The 23,625-nt window shown below is 38.7% G+C and overlaps 1 protein-coding gene across 1 annotated transcript in view; it reads right to left on the bottom strand.

Moving 5' to 3' along the window:
• The window catches only part of LOC139716682 (ATP-dependent RNA helicase DDX3Y-like), a 37,521-nt gene that overhangs the window by 12,042 nt on the left and 1,854 nt on the right, over window positions 1-23,625 (bottom strand). Inside the window, exons 3-8 of the mRNA XM_071628212.1 lie at window positions 14,862-14,889; window positions 13,308-13,382; window positions 9,033-9,098; window positions 3,037-3,327; window positions 2,162-2,435; window positions 561-660 (exon numbers count right to left, since the gene is read on the bottom strand). Of these exons, the coding sequence (XP_071484313.1) occupies window positions 561-660; window positions 2,162-2,435; window positions 3,037-3,327; window positions 9,033-9,098; window positions 13,308-13,382; window positions 14,862-14,889 (834 nt within the window). The remainder of the gene's footprint in view (window positions 1-560; window positions 661-2,161; window positions 2,436-3,036; window positions 3,328-9,032; window positions 9,099-13,307; window positions 13,383-14,861; window positions 14,890-23,625) is intronic.

Below are 23,625 nucleotides of genomic sequence, written 5' to 3' on the forward strand. Positions count from 1 at the left end.
GAATTTAAAAGATTGACATGCCTCATTGGTACAAATTACCTTTTTCTGCTCATGCAGAAAGTGTAATGCCGAACTAGCTTTTTAGCAAGCCCCCTCGGGATGGAAGGTCACTTGCACATGAAAAGGGAGTCAAGCTTGACGTCACTTTGTTGAGATTGTCTTGATTGGATGCCACTGTTTGCATTTTAAAGTTTTCTTCACTGGCCTCACAATCAATCACTATGCATCATTCTTTACCCAGAAGACTATGAAAACACAAAATACTTCACCTATGCTACTGCAGAGACAAATGACCAAGAGCTACAAAGACAACAGAGGAGACTAGAACATACAGCGGAGTTGAGACAGCTACCTGCAAACGCATATCCCAAGAAATACTTGAGCAGTGTGAAAGGGGAAAGGAAAATTGGGGAATTGTGGAAATAACTTGAAGAGAGAATAAAGCTAAACAAATGCGGAGATAACTGCACACAGGTCGTAGCAGCAATGAAATAAGGGGCAATGTAGATTCTGCAAGTGATTCTGGAAAGTGAATGACTTGACAAACTGATTGGACTTACCTGCTCGATGGGCTTCGGTGTGTCCGTACCAGTAGCCTCTACAGGTATGTCAGCATACTTGTCAAAGTTGATTCCCGTGTTTGAAGACTCAAAGAGTTCGCTGGATATTAGAATCAGAATTCAAATAACAATGAAATACATCTAACAGAAAATATACTTCTACCTGTCAAACTGAGGGCCTCTTACATTGCAGTTTCGTTGAAAGCTAACACCCCTGACTATGACACACACTTGTGCACTTTAAAATTGACATGCTCCATTTGCAGTATTATTATTTAGTAGGGCATACCCATTTCAAATTGGGCAAAGGGAGGCTAATAGCTTCAGAAGTTGATCCAAATCTGAGAAAAAACTAGATATATCGCTACGGCTACTGATATGCCTCCGCCATAATGCATGGTTCTCCTAATAGGTCTATAGTACCATGTCTTGACAATGTGTGATGTCAGTTTCACACAATTGGCAAAATATTAAAATGACAGGTTTGACACAAATGTGCTGAATGTTCACTTTCCTAGAACTAGGTTCAATTGGATGAATGATTAAAATGTCAGAGTGCAGGTATTTGGGGAACTGATGATTTTTACTTGACTTTTGACCCTTTTATAAGTTTATGCATATTGAGTAATTTTCAAGGTATTGAGAAAAAGTGTAATTTCAGTATCAAATGGGAAAATAGCATTATCTAAACCTGGCCTTTGACCTTTGACCTCACAGTTCCAAAGAGAATCACTGTTAAGTTGAACATGCATAAATATGCAAGTTTCATGATGATACCTTGAGTTACTTTCGAGATATGGAGGAAAAAGTGCAATTTAGCACTTTCACTTGACCTTTGACCTTTTGGCAAGAAACTTCCCCAAAAATATATATTGGGTAATACATGCCATACATCAAGTAAAAAAAAAAAACAACCTTCAGGCATATTGCATTTTAAGGAAAGTAGTGATATATTGAGGAGTTGACCTCGACCTTTGACCCCCTGACCTTTGACCCATGACCCCCAACTTCCCTAGATAATCACTGCCTATCAGTACAAGCATATATACTAAGTTCCATGAAGATACCTTTAACCATTTGCGAGATATGGAGAAAAACATGGAATTTCAATTTTTTTTTCAAAAAATAACCTGTGACCTTTGACCTTTGACCCTGCAACCCTAAAATCCACACAAAGTATTATCCCCCAAGGATATACCCTCATACCAAATTTGATGTAAAACCACCACACGGTTCTTGAGATATCGACAAAAACAAAACGGGACGTACGGACGTACGGACGGACGACCCGAAAACATAATGCCTCCGGCCACTTCGTTGCGGAGGCATAAAAAAAACCCAGCAACATACACAATTTCATATCACATACTTTTACCTAATAAATTCTGTACAGAGAGGCATTTCGACCCCTTCAGCATGTCTTGAGTATTTTCAAACACAAAATTAAAGCCAAAAGGCACGAGTGAGTTCAGGAACAGCATACTCTGAATCAAACCAACTGTTGTTAATTGCAGCTATGTAAGAGACTACTCCCACTGCAACGGTCCTGGCTAATACCAATGCATTTTCACAGGGTACTGCTCAGATGAAAGGCTACTCACTTCTCCACGCGGGCATTTCTTGGAAGGGGCTTGGTCCAGTCCTCCTCCTGCTCTACACGAGGCACGTCTCGGCCACGGAAGTCCTCCGCCCGCCCCCAGTTCTGCTCCCCGCGATTGCTCCAGAAGCTGTCTCCGCCGCCGCCGCCGCCACCGCCGCGTCCCCAGTCGAGGCGGCTGTTGTTGTAGGCCCCTCGAGCGCCGTAGCCACCAGGACCACCTGGGGGGCCCCCCTGTGGGCTGTTGTAGCCACCAACACGGCCGCCACCACCACCTTCTCCATCATCAAATGTTCAGTGCAAAGACTTTAATATCTTGAATAGATCATTGGTTCTGTAGTATGATCTTTATGGATTTGCTTAGAATTAAGCAATATGTACTCTGCAATGGTGTGTCAAATATCAGCTTGAATCCATAAGAAGCATACAGTCAACTATGTACAAGTTGATCTTTCAAGGACTGAGGAAATCACATTGACTCAAGTGATATTTGCATTCTGTGCATACAGAGGAATACCACATGCTAGGCTATGAATGCAAATTTGGACTTTTTATTTTCATTAACTTAGCCAACTATTCGGCATATACCCAGCCGACTAACATGGAATTGACTGTATTTACCAAATAAAACAAGGGAGGCTACTGCATTTTAATGCATTTAGATCTTAATTACTAATGGTTTTCCCTGGTAATCATTTTTCTTTTTCAAAATCTCCGATATCAAATTTAACACTGTCACAAAACTGCTACTTTTATTCTTTTCAATCATTAATTATAATTTTTAAAACTCGAAACCAGGTGCAGGGAAGCTTTTTTTCTTTTTTACACAAAGAAGTCAGAAATGATCCTTGAAAAATGAGGCATTTTTAGCAAACATACCTTGGTAGTTGTTTCTGTTCTGGTATGATCCTCCTTGGCGATCATTGTATCTCCCACCACCACCACCGCCGCCACTGCGATTGTTGTAGCTGTTGGACTGGTTGCGGTCATATCCACCTCCTCGGTTGTCTCTGTTGTAGCCGCCCCTGTTGTAGCCGCCGCGTCCCTGGTTATTGTAGCCAGCACGGCCATAGCCACCACCTGGTCCACTGTCATAGCCACCACTGTAGCCCTGGGCCTGTGGGGGTGGGGCACTGAAGGGTGGGGGAGGAGCGGCATAGTTCATCGGAGCTGCAGGGGAGCAAAGATAGGAGAAAAAACATGAAATGGGATATGGGAAATGGAAACAAAATAAACATTGTGATGCTGGAAGCAAGTCTACAATATGCACAGGTGATTTCTTCTTCTTTTTTTTGTCAATAGTATGGCAATCACTTTTCTACATAAAACTGCCTTATAAACAGAAAAGCAACATATACCACTTCTGTGATATCAATCAGTTATCAGTATATTTAACATGTTTTTCCTTCGACACAAACACTGTATCTCTCTTCTACTTTGACCTTTGACCTGGAACACATTAAATAAATGGACACAATTTGTATTGAGGAATTGAGTGAATGTTGCTCATATCTTTAATCTGTCTTCTTTTGGTGGTACAGGGAAATGTAGAGTTCTGAATCATGTGGGCAATACATGCTTACAAATCAATAATGGATGCTTCAGAGAGTTGTAAAAACGTCAGACACTTCTTTAGCCAAACAATTTGTATGAAGGCCAAATATTTCCCTACAAGCAGCAGATGCGTACCACATCATACAAATTACAGACAGGTATCATGCCACAGCTGATTATACAGAATTTGAAATTGCAAGGAACAATTTCTGTAGATAGGCTTTGTGGCACTTCAATATTTTTCTATTGTTAAGATTCAAAACATTAGAGAGCACAGGTGTTTCAAATACAACTGAACATTGTTTGGACATGTAGCCTTGAGGGGTAAATGCAAACAGTACACAACACACGTGTGTAAAAAGCCTACTGTAGAATCTTATCACTTACATAACATTTCAGGAGTATAATTACTACTTTTTTTCCCCCACTGAAATACAATGATCTAGACTTGATTGTATGTTTTCCTAAAAACTGTATGTGTTTCTCAGGACAATGGGACTTATCCACCTGTTGTATTTTGACAATAGTATGGTCAATGCTGCAAATATGAATGACCGATGAAATGTTCTGATGGCAACAGTCCAACTGTTTAAGAAATGTAGATGACACTGCATGGAATTTCCCTCGATTATCCCATAAAACAAAATTTGCAAATACAGCTGGGCAGCATTAGAAAGAAAATAGTGTCAAGTCTGTAAACTTTGCCCCCACACATTCTGCACTGCCCCCATAATGCTGCAAATATGAATGACCGATGAAATGTTCTGATGGCACCAGTCCAACTGTTTAAGAAATGTAGATGACACTGCATGGAATTTCCCTTGATTATCCCATAAAACAAAATTTGCAAATACAGCTGGGCAGCATTAGAAAGAAAATAGTGTCAAGTCTGTAAACTTTGCCCCCACACATTCTGCACCGCCCCCATTCATACCATGAAACAAATAAGGACAGTATGTGCAATAAAGGAATTGTAACAACATCCAGCGATAAATATGCATTATGAAAGACAATGAATATATGATTGGAAAATACAGTGTACACACACACACATTTGTACATACAGGTTTCTCTCTCATTTAGTCAAAGGTAATAGGCCAAATGAGATTAACACACCATCCACATAACTGCCAACCCTGAGACTGAATAAATCTGAACAAACAAAGAAAAATCTTTTAAAAATCTGAACTTTCACAAATTTCATATACTTTACTATTAACAGATATTTCCAAAAAATCAGAATACACTGAAATGAGTGCCTTTTCTGTAAGTGAAAAATCTGAATATTCAGATTAAAACTGAACAGTTGGCAGGTATGCATACATTGTACAGTGGACATGCCTGTTATAGTTCTCACAGAAGGGGCAAATAACCTATCATTTTCACCTCCAGGTTTTGGTGTTTTCATTTGTTTACTGTAAAAAGCTTGTCCACTCTATGATGGAAGGCAAACTTCAACACAGGGTGCCACAAATCCACTTGCCTCCTCACTATTAAAAGGCAACTAAAACTGAAGTAAATGGACACTTGCCTATTTGAAGTACGGTGCCATTGCCTGCTATAGTCGATGTGGGCAAGACAACGAAATATTAATTTATCAATCTATTTATCTTCTCTTTTTTTTTGCAATGATGTGAAACACTATAATGGTGATATCTTGTTAATTTCTGCATTTTATGCCTGTCATACAGATATCATACCAAAGATTCTATTCTGGCTGAAGAAAAACCAATATATCTGCTGTCTTGCTGCTTTTGAGTCCCTCGATGGTTTTTTCATGTAAATTTCCCCTCATCTACATGTATTCTTACAAAATACTGGAGTCTCCTTAATGACCCAATTTTTGCATTACATGTGTACCTTGAAAGAGTGCCATGTTCTAGAGCAGGTCATACAATGTAGTTCACTGAAGCTTCAAAAAACTAGCCTAGAAAAATTTATGAACAACAATTAGACATGACATTGCATTGTGCAAACATCACAACAATCAATGAATGGCCACAACGCGAGATCAGCATGATCAAAATTCTCTTCTTTTTTTTTTTGCTGGAGGTAAAAGGAAGATGCTTCATGCACGTCAACTGAACATAAAACAAAGAGGACAGAAATGGGGAGAATTTGTATAAAACAGATAATATCACAGGCTTGGTATATTCCAATTGCCTCAAGAAATTCTTTTTGGGGTACAGCAGATGTCACTTCTGTTCAAGATTTTTCTGATAACACACTAGCATCACATGCAAGCACACTGAGATAAAATAAAGGGCAAAGGCTTTTTACAGGGCAGTAGTTTGCAAAAAAATTGGCAACCATTTCCATGGCAGGTGGCGCTCCCATCCATGCACAATCGCCTATCTACCACAGCATGCATGAACACTAATGATATCATCAAACAGTTGCCTGTTCATTACAGGAGAGTAACCCCATGTAGCACAAATTCTATACAATTGTATGTTCCAGGAGGTAAATTTAGAGCTCTAATTTAACATTTACAGTAAGGTTAAAAAACAGAAGGGATATTTCACAGCCATGCCTGGTCCTGACAAACTTTGCAATATCAGCTACAAAATAAGAGCTTTCTAAGCAACAAGTGGGCTGCCAGTCGCTCACTTCCCTCATAGGCCCCCAGTGAGATTGTGACGTCAGTTGCGTATAATAACTATGCTAAACAGGAGTCCTGCATATAACGTGACTGTCTACATGTGAAATACAGCTGGAAGGCATGCATGTGCCAAGCAAAAGGATGATGTACTGCTAGCATTTTGGTACCAAAGAGAGCACCTAAATCTCTCTGGCACATTTTCATTTGTTTTATTCTTTTGTTGTTCTTCATGATACCAGATCCTATAAAAAGAGTACCACGGATATGTACAGGTAGCACATAACCTAGGTTGCTACACTTTAAAAGTACCACAGATATGTAGCACATAACCTATGTTGCTACACTTATAAAAGTACCACAGATATGTAGCACATAACCTAGGTTGCTACACTTTTAAAGTTTTCATGTTATCTCCAAAGCCAACCAAATTCACTTCTACAGAGTCACAAAGACATGTCAGAGGTGTGTACATCACCCTGACTCATATCATATCAAGTGACTTAAAGATGATGCTATGACCAGCCTCTTTTATCAGGGGTGTGAGAATATTTAAAATGTGAAACTTATGAATTGTTTGAAGTGCATCAAACTGTGAACATTTCAATGTACAATGTATCTGACTTGACAAAATGTTTTAAAAGTGGGTTTGGGGCAGAGCAAAAAAAAAAAAAAATAATAATAATAATGATAAAAATAAAAATCTGAAATCAGATTTAACTCTGAACTCTCACATCAGTGTTATAAACACAAGCCAGAAAGAAAATTTTTGAGGGATTTAAAAAAAAAGTAGAGATTGTTAAAGCAAAAGGCAAGACAGGCAGGTGACAACCTTATCAATAAATGTTTTTGAATGTTGATGTTTCTTAATTGTGTGTGGCACAGTTCAATGTGTATAATTGTTTCAGCATTGGTCTAGATCTACCAGATCCAGTTGTAAAAATGAATGTAATTTTTGCTAGTAGAAGAGCTTGACTTTTATCGCATTGTCAAGTTTAATATGCTTTTCAAGGTTTTTCTTCCCTATCTCTTTTGCTCATATATTTGTCACCAGAAGGTAAATACATGCAGAATAAACTCAAATAGCTATTCACTTAGTTGCAGACTTCCTTGATCAAATCTCTCTATTTGCCGATCACGTGGTGGCTCAGTCTCTTATGGGTGGGACGGATGTGAACTCTTCAGTGCAATGTCATTGTTGACATTATGCAATTCCATTGTCACAAATTTGCAACTACCTGCCACTAGCCAGCTAGTCAATGCTTGGAGCCTACAAGTGCACTGGCTAATACAGTAAGCAGTTCATTTGCACACAATACACTGTATGTGTGCAGATAAGAGAAGAAAGGGACTAAAATGCGTAGACTACAAAATGTCTTTTTCACGAGTAATTCAATCATTATGATTTATCAAGCATAAAAAACATTACTGTAAAACACAAAGTTTTTGCAGCATGAAATTTTCACGAATGGGAGCCGACAGCCTTATTTGCAGCATGAAATTTTCGCGAGTTGCATATATTCAATACATATTGTGTTGGCCAGATCTTTAGTGTGCATTTTAATTTCACGAAACTCATGAAATAAAAAAGCACGCGAACGTTCCTCGTTTTACAGTATATAAAATTGTCCAAAAGCCTTTTGATATAAATATCTTAGTAGCTACATTGTATTGGTAACAGAACATTTTTCTGTATTTTTTTTTTTTTGGGGGGGGGGGGGTGGGGGGAAAGCAATCTAGTATACTTGTAGAAGCTGTACATATACGATGGATTAGTCTAACTGTGAGTATGCACCACTGTAACAGCGCTCTGTTCTTACGACTGCTAGAGCCCTCGCTTAAAAAGCTTTATCTACAGTACGTAACTGACGTCACCATAGCGGAGGTGTTTAGAAACAATGGCACTGCTTGAGGAAGTGGAAACTATCTGACTGTGGTAAGTGGCGAGTAGTGACTGCATTAAAAACCTGTCAAAAACTTTACCTGTACTATCAGAATGCTTTGCGAATTACATACTGGTACAAATGTACAGTGTCTGTACGATCCAAATGTCTTTTGGGGTAATCTCTCCTTCAATGCAAAATTGATTTTCTTCTGTCTGCAGGTACCAACTCAATCTTTGCTATTTTTTCCTTTTTTTGGAGGCAACTTTTTTTTTCTTTCTGTAGGCCTATATGTTGGAGCCAAGCCACCCCCCCCTCCCCGAAAGAAAAATGACATTATATCAAATTAAACGAATCAAAAGTATGATACATGCAAGGTAATGGTACCATGCAACTCTTGATGACATGCGATAAATAATGCTGTCCTTTGGACTGTACACCACACAGCACAAGCTCTCATTCAATGAAAACATCAACATGTCAGTGAGGTATAACACTCAAAATGTTGAATGAGGTAAATACGTAAATTTTGCGATATCAGGGTATTTTCAAAGGTAAACATAAAAGGTTAGTTGTCCACTGCTATCTTACATCACAATCTGAACTCTTTGACATTACAATAAAATAGACAGGTAGACTACTTAACTACCCTCAAATACTCTCCACAACAAACATTATGCATATCTTGATACAACCTCAGGGTCAACATGTTTTCTAATCCTCCTATCATTTAAAACTGGACAATTTGGGGTTTCTTTCCACTCCACACATGAACAAAATAAAATGGAAACAGAGACGCCATATCATAATATTGTACAGGTTATATTGTAGTGACTCGCCTCGAGTGAATTGGGCGCCACCAAAACCTGGTTGAGCGTTGGGGGGAATGAAGTTCTGGTACCCACCTGCATATGTGGAGGCACAAACAGATTGGAAGTACCGTTATAATAAATAGCGCATGGCACCATAGCATGACAAGACATAAGAACTACAGTTGTCGATGACTAATGATAATGGTTTGTTATAGATGGTGCATCTTTCACGTGGGGGGGGGGGGGAGGCTTTGTGGACGTTTGAACTACAACTGTACTTGATTTGATATATCAGTGATTTAGCAAAGAATTCCTTCAGGTTCTTTATATCATGATCATAATTATCAATTTAATTACTTAATCTGTATGGGAAGAGTGGACAAAAACTCTAAATCTAGAGTAACACCATAGGTATCATATACTACAAATGTATGCTGCTTCAACTCATCGTTTCTACAATCATGGTGTATGCTTGATAAAATGTCAAAAACCTCAAACTCATCACTTACAGAAACTGCGAACTTTTGTTTTTCATGCATCAAGAATGACATACTACGCTGATTTGCAGAATAATTGCCTAAGACCCTCTGTGAAATCAACAGCACAAAAACCACATTTTCACTGCATGTGAATCTAAAGAGAACTGGAGGGCCCGGGTATATACATGTAGTGCATCCCCCTATGACTCCGTGACTGTGTGATAGTGAGTGAGTTAGTGAAATCTGAGGCAAACTGTTCCTCCACTGGCTGACAACTCAACTCAATGTGCTTTCACATCAAAATAACTGAATGAAGACACTCAAGGTTAAGAGGCTTTTTTTTCCCCCTTAAAAATGTAAGATACCCTCAACTAGATATTCTCTACTAATAAGGAATGGTACATTCTGTATGATGCCTATAAGAAAGGCTCCAGCTGAACCAACACTACAATATGTATTCACTAATCAAATAAAAATAAAACCACACAAATGACTCTTTGTTTACTTCGGTGCTTTACACACACAAAAAAAATGTGTAACAAAAAGAAACAAACAAACCCAAATACCAAATATGAAATAAAAAGGTACAAATTCATATGAAACTATCAAGTCAGCCATTTCCAGTATAACTTCTTCATTTATCCATCTATCATTACTTCTCGAAAGGTTAATGACATTTATTAGTTAGAGCTAAAGGTTATGGACTCATGTATGTTGTACATAGTGAGCTGTTAATACAAGTTGCTTTTCAAAGTCTTCAGATAAATGTGCATGTTTCACAGAAAGAAATACTACTTGAAGAATCCACAGAAGTAAACAAATGTGCATAATGCCTGATATCTGTAATGAGCATGTCAGTATTCAAGATATCCAAAGCCGTTGTTATCATACGTATCTTCTTTCATGGAAGAGCTCTGTACGATTAGAACATGACAAAGCACTTTGTTGCCTGCTGCTTGCCAATGATTCCTGTACAGTATGTTTTCCCCTTACAAATAGTGTGAACACCTGACACTGTCTTATTAGTTATTCTAGGTGTACACATGACATAATATGTACATCTTGTCTGAATGGTACAATGTACATTATGCTTCTCCCGTGACAAATACTCAATGTGAATAAAATTCATATCAAGACGCGATTGTTATGCTTTGTTTTCCTAATTCTCATTCTGTCACAAGCAAGCACATCCTCAGTACAGTAGTAATTCTATATTCACAACAATTTGCTCTGTTACGTTTTGATGAATATAACTTTAAAGCTGTAATTAATCTATGTTTCCTCCCATGATAAATCATGTTCTCCTTTCTCATTCTGTCAATGTGCTTCTTGATTGCAAATTCAACCCCATACGACATTGCGCTACAAGCCCCAAAGTGCAAAGTATTATGCTTGGGAAATATATGGCATATAGAGCAATTCACGTAATTCAAATAGTGCAATACATTGCTCATTGATGAAGTATTTGTTGTCAAAAATTTATGAAATTATTTACGGAGAATCACAAACATTCGACGAATTAGGGGATTCAGATTTGCAAAGCACATACTTCCCATCATCTAGTTTAAAGAAAATCTGTTGTGAGGCGAGGATATAACCACATCTTATGTGCACGTGTGATTGCAACTTCCATCAAAGTAAAATCTTACCTTCAAACATATCACAGTATAGAGCAAATGAGGGATTTTCTTTCCAATGCTTACAGCATATCTGAATTACAAGAAACTTTAGATACTCCTTTACTTGATCATACTTGACCAGATGACGAACTTAAGATTATAAATTGTTTCCTACAATTGTATGAGTCATGACCTCAAGCAACAAGTGGGTTCTTTGAGTGCCAGATCCAAATAATACTTTGATAATAAGGGCTGCTGCCTTTCAAAAGCGTGAAAGTCCTTAAAGGACAAGTTCACCTTCATTAACATAAGGATTGAGAAAATGCAACAATATTAGTAGAACACATCAGTGAAAGTTTGAGGAAAATTGCACAATCGATGCAAAAGTTATGAATTTTTTAAATTTTTGTGTTGGAACCGCTGGATGAGGAGACTACAGCTTGGGAGTCATATCCATACAACAGTATAAAGAAAATGTAAAAGAAAATTCAACATATTTTCACTTTTTTGGCATAATAAAAGTGCACTTGACTTGCCTCTTTCTAAAGTCAGGGGGAATAATATTACCCATAACATTTGTCGGTAACGAGTCAGGGGAATGTGTACTTTTTTCAAAAGATGGAATTTTGTGAAATTCTCTTTATATTTTCCTTATATTGTTGTACGCATGTGACATCTAAGTTATTCATACACTGCAGTAGTCTTCTCATCCAGCGGGAACTGCACAAAAACTTCAAAAATTCATAACTTTTGAACGGATTGTCTGATTTTCCTCAAACTTTCAATGATTTGTTCTACTAATATTGCTACATTCTCTCAATCCTTATGTTTATGAAGGTGAACTTGTCCTTTAATCAAACAGCTTTTATGACATGAACAGACATATCAACCACTGAACTGTCACCCAGTAATCCCCAGATTCTCAGCGTACCTTGTGTCTACGATACAAAAGTTGACTCCCAGTTGACAAAATTAAAACTTATTCACAATATACCCTAATATTCATCTTTACCATCTATGATAACCCATGTGAAATGCATGTCTTTAAAAAAATACAACAAAAGCAACACAAAGCAAGGAGTTTCAATGCCTTGATGCTCACCTGAGCTGCATGACAAATTTGACCTTACAATGCAACCTTCCTGAACATGAGGCTTCTTTGCTTGCATGTCATTAAGTGAATTGTAGCTGGCTATTCACAGGCACTGGAGTAACTACTAGTATTTACTATGCCTTATCAGCATGGGTACATTCATAGTAAGTGTGTCATTTTCTTGTACTGCTGGTGAGGCAGAGAACGATGGACATTTCTTACAGTTTGGCCCTCTAGCAGCCCTGCTCCTAGGCCCCCATGGAGACCACACATACCCTTTTGAGTGACTCTGCATTATCACCTACCCCTACGGACAATTCCTGCTGAATATGATCCTAACGCACTTTGAAGAATGCATAATGAAAGTGTTAATTTTCTTCATGAGCCAAATGGGGTCCCGTGTAACTGCAATGAGTAACATTGGCTTTCCCCAACACAGGCAACTTCATACAATGTCATTACGGTGTGACACTACTTTTTTGTATGCACTCTGAACTCTTGCGATGTTGATTTGGGGCCCAATATGGCCACTAGTGCCATCGTCATGATGACTTGTATCATAGGTTTATAAATATGCCCTACTTCTAAAACATGGTTTGTGTTTAGAGTGGAAAAGTCTATATGTGTGTTTTAAAGAAGGCTTAAGTTTGAAGAAGGTAAAAACAAAAAGGTAAAAAAGAAAAAAAAAATGGGTAAGCTCCAGACAATACACAATAGATCTGGAGAAAATCATGATAGCACCCTTGTCCTTAAGATAACGTGAGCTAGAAAAACAACAAAAACTGAAAGAGATGTACCATACATATCCCTTGCCCCACTTCAATAACAACATACAATATGTGTATTCCACAGCTAGCTCCAAGTGCAAAACTACAACTCCATTTCCATTATAAAGATATCATCATACCCGGAAAACCCCAAGTCCATGATAAATAAGTATGACTACCATGTTTCTGTATCAGTATGCCTTGGACTACACAGAGTATATGAAATCCTAAGATATGTACATACTAATATCCAATACATTATTAGTCTCTTATGTTCATCACACTTCCTGTAGAAGGGATCATAAAATCTACAAATCAAAAAGCTCAGGAAATGACTGACTTACCGGCTGGGACTGCCATTGGCGGGCGGGGCCCATCTGGCCTGCCACGGAGATGAGGTGGGACATACTTCTTGGATGCTATTGGTAAAGGCAAGAATAAGTGCCATCAGTGGGCACGAACGGTTTGAATATAAATGAAACAGACATAATCTCAAGATAAATACTCAAATAACTGGCACTGTACAAAGTTAATGCACATCGGTTAAACAGAAAAAACATTCCCCCCTCCCCTGCCAAAGTAAACAGTGGCTAAGAGCCTTACTGTGGTTTATACACATGCAAAACACTCAACACACACAATCAACAAAGTCTATACTCATCCAACAAAAATCTATACAGTAATATGTTATAGCCCTCCCCCAACATACAAAACAAATAGATATTTTTAAAACATACTCGTACATCAACAGAATGGTGCATTTGCTAAGTACTTCCCTGACATTATAAACAACTTTAGACATGATAAAATACAATTTTAAACAAATTATGTCACCGGTAGGTAACCTTGATATACAGTGATGCGCTGCCCCGTGGTCAAGTTGGCTTTCCAATATGAACAGAAAAATTGAAGTCAAAACAGAACAACACAGTAGTAATTTCAAAAATACTGGACATAGAATATAGAAATTCTGGAATTCAAGTTGGACATATTTTCCTGAAACAGTGATACTGGTTTCATGTAAATTCTACTTGATGGTGATGTCATCACCCAGAAGTCTCCCACGGACCATTCAAGTTATCACATCATTTATATTTCTGTTGAAATGAGACTGTCAAAGAATATATTGCATCACTGCATCAAATCATTGTCAAATTGAAAGAACTTACGTGTGTCACTAATGAGTTGGGGGGGGGGGGGGAGGAGTTACACACGTCTATGTCATGTACATTGTAAATTTGTACACCATAATAACACATATGTCTCAAGTACAGTAAAAACCCCAATCTTTCTCCATGCTATCACTTACTTTTCATACTCATTGCCAAAGAATGAAATTAATGTGCTGCCAATTAACAATGCAATGTACACCTTGTACAGTCAGTAACTCATCAAGTGTTCACTATACATGCAAGTGTACATGTACTGTATGTGCTAATACAACCATCACAAATATTCCTCATTCATCATACATCTCCCATGAAGAAGGAGAAAGTTTTACTATGAATTGCAGATAAAGGCTTTGTTTAATTTGAACTTTCTACAGTATGTTAACAGCAAATGTTAGATTTATGTGCCAGCGTCACTATGATCATGAATCCAAGACAGTTTTGTCAAGATAGTACTTTGCTAAAACTGTAACTTGCAGTGAGATTTTTTCCTACTTTTAAAAACTTGGAAAAACAATAAACTATAGTGGACTCCTGATATAATGAAGTCCTCAGGACCGGCATTTTTTTTTAATAGATACATCATACAACTTTGTAAGTGTATCCAATAGTTGACTTTGCAGATAAAGTTTACCCCACTCAGTCTATAATACATAGAAATGCATACACACAAATGTAAGTAGATGAATACATGGAAAAAAAAAAAAACTCATACAAAAGGAAAATTACCTCCAGGATTCAAATCCATAGATGCAAACTGTAGGAAAACAAAAATACATTTTCAGGTTAGGCCAGCAGAGGTGAAACATGAAGATATCAACTGTATCACTAATAAATGTAAATTTTCATCAATGCAGCTTGGAAGTACACAGAGTAATTACTAGTGTGAATTGGTTGAGGACAATTAAAAAACATCCACATACCTACCTAAGAACGTAAATTTGGCTCAAATGGAGACAGGTACATGTACATACATGATCAACCCAATGTCTATAAACCAGACCACTGGAAATCAAACAGGCATTAAGTAATCATGGAAAGGTTTACAGCATGCTGTGTGGTTACATGTACATGCCTATTGTCAGTTCCTTTAATCAGTCATTTCTACTTCTAGCCTTCTTACTTAACTTTACTTACCATTACACATTTCCAACTGAAATTAGCAGCCAACTGGATAAACTCACTTACACTTACAATTATAGCTCTTTTTTTTTTTTGAACATTTCACTTATTACCACTATCATATCTTTGAAAACAATTGTCCTTTTCTACTCTTCCAACTAGAATTACATTACCAAGATACATTCACAGCTCAAGCAATGGCTGGAAACAACCAAAGAAGAGTGACCTTTAATCTTTAATTTGACCTTTAATTCAAATAATTGCCAATTTGTAACCCAGTACCACTTATCCTTGATTGAGCAAGGTGGTAGCTAAGCTAGCCTAGTCTCAGCGCAGGGCTCCCCCTCTGGTAAAATTTGAAGGTGGAGTGATTAACTTTGAACACTGAATGGAACCCAGCTATTCATGGTATAAGCATGGGTCAGCATGGGCAATGACTGGGTCAGATGATCATATTTTTGAAGTTGCAATAAAATCTGATGCTGATCATGCATGGCCAAAGAGGCTGCCAATCATGTATCAATAATCATCATCACTAAGCTTTACAGTGCTCATCAAAAATGAAGTCCCATTTATCAGGAAAAGTTCAATAATCAAGCGTAAGAATCCTCTTAAAATATTTGATAAGTAGGTTCCACAGCACCTACTTGACCTAAAATCTTGCAAACTAAAAACTAAAATCTTGCAGATTTGAGAATGAATTCTATGGAAAACCCCAGTTTGGATTTTCACCAAACTTGAACTAGTGTTAATTAATAAAAAGGAACAAAAGACCCTGATTATTTGGGGTCATTCAGTAAAAAAATCAAAGGTCATTAAGCTTTACTTATGTCCTTGATGTCTATAAGCTTTGACCTAGCAACCTTTGACCTCATGACCCCAAAATTTGATAGTCTCTTTTATACTTCATTGTGAACACAACCTGCAAGTTTGGTGAAACTTTGTTCACCCATTCACGAGTTGTCTTGTACACTAACAGACACACAAACATAACCTTCGCCAACCGTATAGTACTAGGTGTTTCAAAAAACATTTCCCACTTTTGATTCTTAATAATTAATAAATTATATACCAGATAGCATTGTCATTGATATGAGTGATAGCCAAATAGTGTACAATTTGGTTGGAGGTGGTTTAAATATGAAAGCATAAATCAGTTTCATGAAATCCATGATTAATTTCACAGTTAGGTTTCAGATTTTGCTCTATTTTCAACCCTCTGTACAAAATTTCACTTTGCACAGGGGTCAATGGGTGTGTACGGGAGTGTGTGGTTAACACCCTGACAATGGTCCTGAACAAGGAAAAGTAGAAATTACGCGGTGCGTAACATATGTCCCCGCCGGAAGTAGCATTTTGTAACAAAATGTGCAATATCTATAGGTAAAAAATCAAGGTCAAAGGTCAAAGAAGTCAAAGGTCAAAATTCTGTGTAGAAGTTTTGAAGCCCTCACCTAGTGCCATCACATAAAGCAAATGGAATCGAAATTGGGTTAGAAATGGCGAAGGAGTAGCATTTTGTAGCCAATGTACAATATAGGTCAAAAATCAAGGTCAAAGGTCAAAGAAGACAAAGGTCAAAATTCTGTGTACAAGTTTTGAAGCCCTCACCTAGTGCTATCACATAAAGCAAACGGAATCGAAATCGGGTTAGAAATGGCGAAGGAGTAGCATTCTGTAGCAAAATGCACAATAAAGGTCAAAAATCAAGGTCAAAGGTCAAAGAAGTCAAAGGTCAAAATTCTGTGTAGAAGTTTTGAAGCCCTCAACTAGTGCCATCATATAAAGCAAACGGAATCGAAATCGGGTTAAAAATGGCGAAGGAGTAGCATTTCGTAGCAAAATGTACAATATAGGTCAAAAATCAAGGTCAAAGGTCAAAGAAGTCAAAGGTCAAAATTCTGTGTAGAAGTTTTGAAGCCCTCACCTAGTGCCATCACATAAAGCAAACGGAATCGAAATCGGGTTAGAAATGGCGAAGGAGTAGCATTTTGTAGCAAAATGTACAATATAGGTCAAAAAATCAAGGTCAAAGGTCAAAGAAGTCAAAGGTCAAAATTCTGTGTAGAAGTTTTGAAGCCCTCACCTAGTGCCATCATATAAAGTAAAACGGAATCGAAATCGGGTTAGAAATGGCGAAGGAGTAGCATTTTGTAGCAAAATGTACAATAAAGGTCAAAAATCAAGGTCAAAGGTCAAAGAAGTCAAAGGTCAAAATTCTGTGTAGAAGTTTTGAAGCCCTCAACTAGTGCCATCATATAAAGCAAACGGAATCGAAATCGGGTTAAAAATGGCGAAGGAGTAGCATTTCGTAGCAAAATGTACAATATAGGTCAAAAATCAAGGTCAAAGGTCAAAGAAGTCAAAGGTCAAAATTCTGTGTAGAAGTTTTGAAGCCCTCACCTAGTGCCATCACGTAAAGCAAACGGAATCGAAATCGGGTTAGAAATGGCGAAGGAGTAGCATTTTGTAGCAAAATGTACAATATAGGTCAAAAAATCAAGGTCAAAGGTCAAAGAAGTCAAAGGTCAAAATTCTGTGTAGAAGTTTTGAAGCCCTCACCTAGTGCCATCATATAAAGTAAAACGGAATCGAAATCGGGTTAGAAATGGCGAAGGAGTAGCATTTTGTAGCAAAATGTACAATACAGGTCAAAAATCAAGGTCAAAGGTCAAAGAAGTCAAAGGTCAAAATTCTGTGTAGAAGTTTTGAAGCCCTCACCTAGTGCCATCACATAAAGCAAACGGAATCGAAATCGGGTTAGAAATGGCGAAGGAGTAGCATTTTGTAGCAAAATGTACAATATAGGTCAAAGGTCAAGGTCAAAGGTCACGACTGAAATTCTGGGTAGAAGTTTCAAAGCTCCCATGTAGTGCTATCATATAAAGCAAACAGAATCAAAATTGGCTAATAAATGACAGAGAAGTAGCAAATTGAAGATTTTGATCACACACGGACGCACACACGGACACACGGACACACGGACGGACGGACGGACACACGGACACACACACGTACGGAGCCCGTTTCATAGTCCCCTGCTCGAACTCGTTCGGCGGGGACAACAATAGCCAGGGTTTGAATGCTTCATTATTTATTCATGAGAAATTCCACTATCACAACTAGTCTTTATTCAGCCTCTGGCAGTATCTGTGTAAAGTCAAACACCTGCCGATACTGTCGTTAAGTCGTGACAGTGCTCTCCCTACTTCTGAAAAACGAAATTACAATGAATACCTTCTGTTCTATCGTAAACATGGTGACAGGAAGCAAAGAGTATACACTTGTGTATATGGAGCCTTAAATTAATCTACTGTGAAACAAATCGCCCCAATGATAAATGCTGCTGAACTCTTTACCAAAAATGATCTCTTTTTATCGAAAAAGCGGAAAATTTGTCAGACTATTTAATCAGTAGACAGTTGTATTAAAATGAGGAACTTTAGATAATTTATTCTTGTTTATATCCCAAATTTAGGATATGTGAAGCAAAATTTGAAAACGATTGCCAGCTGGAACAAAACGTGGTGTTTGCAAGCACTTTACCGTGCATGAATTCAGACTAGCAGTGCCCAGGGCAATCCACATGAATTATTGATTAAGCATTCATGTGCCAGGGAGCGCGAGACTGACGCCTAGTCAACAGGTGGTTCAGGCATGTCCATTGTTAGCACACACTCACATACACATCATTGGTTCCTGTGTAAAGTTCAATTTTTGTACAGAGGGTTAAAATTTGACCAAAATCTGAAACCTTACTTCAAAATCAATCTTAGATTTAATGAAACTGATTTATGCTTTCACGTGCAAATTACCTTCAACCGAATTGTACACTATCCAGCTATTACTCATATCAATGACAGTTTTATCGAATGAATAGTTTTTGAACTATTAATGATCAAAAGTGGGAAATGTTTTTTGAAACACCTAGTAGCTTCAGCTACGGTACTGCGTACGGCAGTCTGGTGCCACGATCCGCCAAGCACAGCAGCCACAATGCCAGCGATTCTACACAGTAATCTAGTAGTACTTCGCTAACTTCGGCAGGGTTTGCAAGTACTGTAAAACGAGAAATGTGCGCGTGCATTTTAATTTCGCGAATTTCGCGAGCGCCAAGATTCGCAAAATTAAAATGCACGCGAAATTTCTTATCTACACTATATGCACTGAACGCAAGAGGCAATTCGCGAAAATTTCTTGCCACGAAAAAGGCCGTCGGCTCCAATTCGCAAAAATTTCGTGCCGCGAATATATCATGTTTTACAGTATACCAATGATGATAAGCGATCAACAAGTGCGACAGCGTCTTGGTGAAACGGTATTTTGGAGTGCATCCAGCAGCTTAATGGTAGACAGAAAGATCCGTCTGTCCAGAGGAGTCTTTTATTTCTTTGATATTATTGCTCTCCTCCGGAGACAGACAGAAGGTTGTACTATACCTTGCTGTAGGGAAGCTCTTAACCACTGTCTCTATGGAGAATTGGTTGAGGTATCTCACCCTTCTTGACTGCGTCTAATTCACAGCCCTAGATCGGCAAATTTAAACTTGTATAGCACAATCAACATTTCAAGAATGCATTGCACTCGCCAGATTAATGAATTATCCAACATTTTGGTAGAATTTTTGTGAAAAAAGATGTATGGTGGTAACAGCTCTTCAACATATGAATCTGTCAGCCAATGACATGCTACAGGTACACTGTAGGCAGAATTCTACGTGTTTTATTAAAACACGTACACTGTACCTTGCATGTGCTTGGCTAACGAATTCAAAATGGCGACCTACAGCTAGCGAATGGCGATGTTGCGATATGGATACAAATTTCTGCGATCTAACCTAGTTACTGTGAGTAGAACCCCTATTTCAAATGCACAATTTGAGAAAGTTACTCCAAATATTGTTGCATAATGTGTCATGTCATGTCAAACTTGTTTGAATGTAAAAAAAGCTGTATGAAATTGGGTTTATCGTAACGTTTGGTCTGTGCACGAGCCTACCCGATCATGCGGAGAGTACTGTATCAGGATTTGAGCCTTGGGCATAATTGCATTTGAATGAAAAATTGGAAATTCCAAAATTTTATGTACAAACTAGGCATAATTTAGAACCCTATTCTATAGACTATGGCAAGTTTTGAGGGTATTAAAGCAAGTTACCCTTGATTCGACCGTTTCCATGAATAGACCACTCTTACAAATAAAAATTCCCTGAAATTCATGAATTAAAAATGGCGCAAATCAAGTGTGAAATTCAAACTATGCAACTACTTGTACCTCCACACATGTTCCGAAGAGCACAACGGTGAGCCACATCGCCGGATCCCAGAAATCATTGTCGCCACCCTCCCGGGTCAGCTCGCATGTGTAAGCAGTTCAACGGGTAAGTAGCGGGTAAGTAAAGTTGCATAGCAACACTTATAGATTTGTTTCATTCCAAGTTTCAAAGTTACTTGTCCGTTTATCTGCATTGAATCTGTATAGCATGTACACCTACAGCCATGATGGCAGCAGTTTCTGAGATACAAGTAGCGTTTACGCGATACAGTTGAACCTCTCGTATCCGGACAAGTCGGGACCGGGGGTCATCCGGATAAGGGATTTGGCCGGATACGGGAGACTCAATGCTTTATACATGTACATATACATATACATGTACTGATGTAGCCCATTGTAGTACCACAGGTAGTAATGTGTATACTGCAACCTTTTCATTGTTACACTCAGTAACAGACCCCAAAATAGAGGTTCGTGTTTGCAAGAATTTGGAAGGAAATTTGATGTAATGTATGTTAATCATGTTGGAAGTAATATGTAATTCATGTGTGTTTGTGTAGGAGTTCTCAAGGAGTTGGGAATCCCCCTTTCCTCCCGTTGTTATAAAAAAAAAAAAATCACGGTGAGATTGCGTCCGGATAATAGAGAGATCCGGATAAAGGGAGGCCGGATAAGAGAGGTTCAACTGTATTCATATTTTGCATGCCACCCGTGCCAGAATTTGTGGTATCGCAATGGTTCGATCCCAACATGTTGCGTATGCGTTGAATCTCTCGCACAGCGCGGAGTACATGGAGTACCGCGCTCTCATAGTGCGATGTATACAGTTTCGCCCGTGTGTGGCCAGCGCACTCATCCATTCATAGGCAGGGCGAGCGCACAGCGCGGTATGTCGCGAATGTCGAAGCACGGACATGGGGTTGAACAATGAGCACAGGCGTTCGAATCATGCACACTATTTTGCTTTCGCAATTTAGGCGGTCGAAAAGTGGGTAACTCACTTTACTATATGAATACTGGACTTATTTGCCCCATTTGCATATTAATATTGACCGTTCAAGAACTGTTTCCTGAAAAATTAGCGAAACTTCAAAATGTCACAACTTCCTTATTTTTCACCCGATTTCGATCAAAATTTTACCCTTGCTCTTGTAACATTTTTTACCTGAATTAGACTCTCTTATCTATTTTAATTTTTCATTTCAGACTAACTTATTATTGACCTTTCAAGAACTGTTTCCTGAAAAATTAGCGAAACTTCAAAATGTCACAACTTCCTTATTTTTCACCCGATTTCGATCAAAATTTTACCCTTGCTCTTGTAACATTTTTTACCTGAATTAGACTCTCTTATCTATTTTAATTTTTCATTTCAGACTAACTTATAATAAATATTAGGGTGTCTGATCGCGCACTGCTAACCCTCGACCAAAACGCGCCCCTATCTTATAACATGCAAGTCCCATAGAACGCAATGGAGCTGCGCGCATACGCTGTTTTGACCCAGCATTTTTGAGCCAAATTTCACCTTTATTGCCAAATCCCCAGACCATGCCATTAACGAATCCTGACAAATTTGGTATCATATGAAAGAGGAAGTTTTGCTCCATATTATATCAGAGGGGCGATTCATGAATCTGACGATAAATTGATGTAAACATCGATAAAAGCACATCAATCCCCATATCTCAGCGTCTGCTTCGCTACTTGTATCGCCCCGAGACATGCTAGTAGTTGAGGATATGCTGAATCCGATGGTGCCGCTAGTTTTTCGCTAGCTCCACGCCAAGGTGTGGGGATATCGCTTTGAAGATACCCCTTGCAATAATTTTTTTGGTCACAGCGAACGTTTTAGGCGTGGCTTCGTATGCAAGAATCCATAGTAACTTCGCGCGAAGGCACTCATTATGTAAATTCAATACGCATCGCATCCGCCACATGGCCTCAGCTGTGGTGTGTGTTGATCGCGTGCTCACATGCAGCGCTACAGCGAGCTACCTGTGTGTGTGTGTGTGTGTGTGTATGCGGCCGATCAGTGAGCAGCTGCAGGAAACTGAGCTGTCGCTGGGGATAGCTCTTTAACACACATCACACATAGCACTCTGTACATTCGGATACAGTCACGCTCAGCTCACAAGTCATGTACCGTGGCTAATCAGTTTGAAAACGGAGAACATCTAGCTCTAGACTCTAATAAAGTTATATCTACTACTAGTACTAGTTTACGATATTATGTGGATTGGTAATGTTCTTATCGTTGTTTATTCATTTTTCGAAAGTGCACTCGCGATGCTCGAGTCTAGACTGGCACGGAGAAGTCGATTGTGAATGTCCGCTTGCCAACATACGTACTGTACTACTACTGTGGTAGCTTGCGGTACTCTGCAAATGTATGAATACCCGATCGACAAAAAGGGCATGCAAAAGATTTCGGAAAACTCGTATTTGGTCATTCATGCAGGCACGAATAGCGGTAATGTGGCATTATTTCCAAGTCTGTAGAGGTTGTACTAGTACAGCTTGTACATTTCACGCGAGCTGCTTGCACCTGCTCTCGACAGTTGGCTACATTTTCTTCGAACCATGTTCGCCATGCCGGCTGCCCTGGCCGCCGTGCCGCCGACAAGTCGCGATGTTCTCCGCTCAGCTCCCCGCATTTTACCGGTGGGGCTAGCTACGCCTAGCGCCTGCGATACGACCATGTACCATAGTGAGCACGTACGAACGAACGCACGCAGCGCGCTAGCGCACACGGGTATGACAACACAATTAGGGGGAGTGGCTTCTGCGCTGGTTACGCATTTTAGTTTACCACTGTGCGCTCATTAACCTCTCGCTTGAGATCCGCACGCTCAAGCAGCTTCTCAGCGCTATTTGCGAACATGATTTGTGCCGTGTTTTGCTCGTTCTCAGCGAGAAAAAGTTCTAATATTGGCGTAATTTCAAAGCTTAATTTCTCGAGATAGGATCATCATTTTGTCATGAAATTTGAAATATGTCTTAATAACATAATTCTCTTTCAAATGAAATTGTTATACTCCAGACACCCTATAGAGTAAAATATCCCGTTTGCGGCAGTTTAAGCATTGTTAAGGGT

Source organism: Diadema antillarum, unplaced genomic scaffold (genome assembly GCF_040938485.1).
Source record: "Diadema antillarum isolate AM-2024a unplaced genomic scaffold, OU_Dant_1.0 scf00000069, whole genome shotgun sequence".
Taxonomy (NCBI): Eukaryota; Metazoa; Echinodermata; class Echinoidea; order Diadematoida; family Diadematidae; genus Diadema; species Diadema antillarum.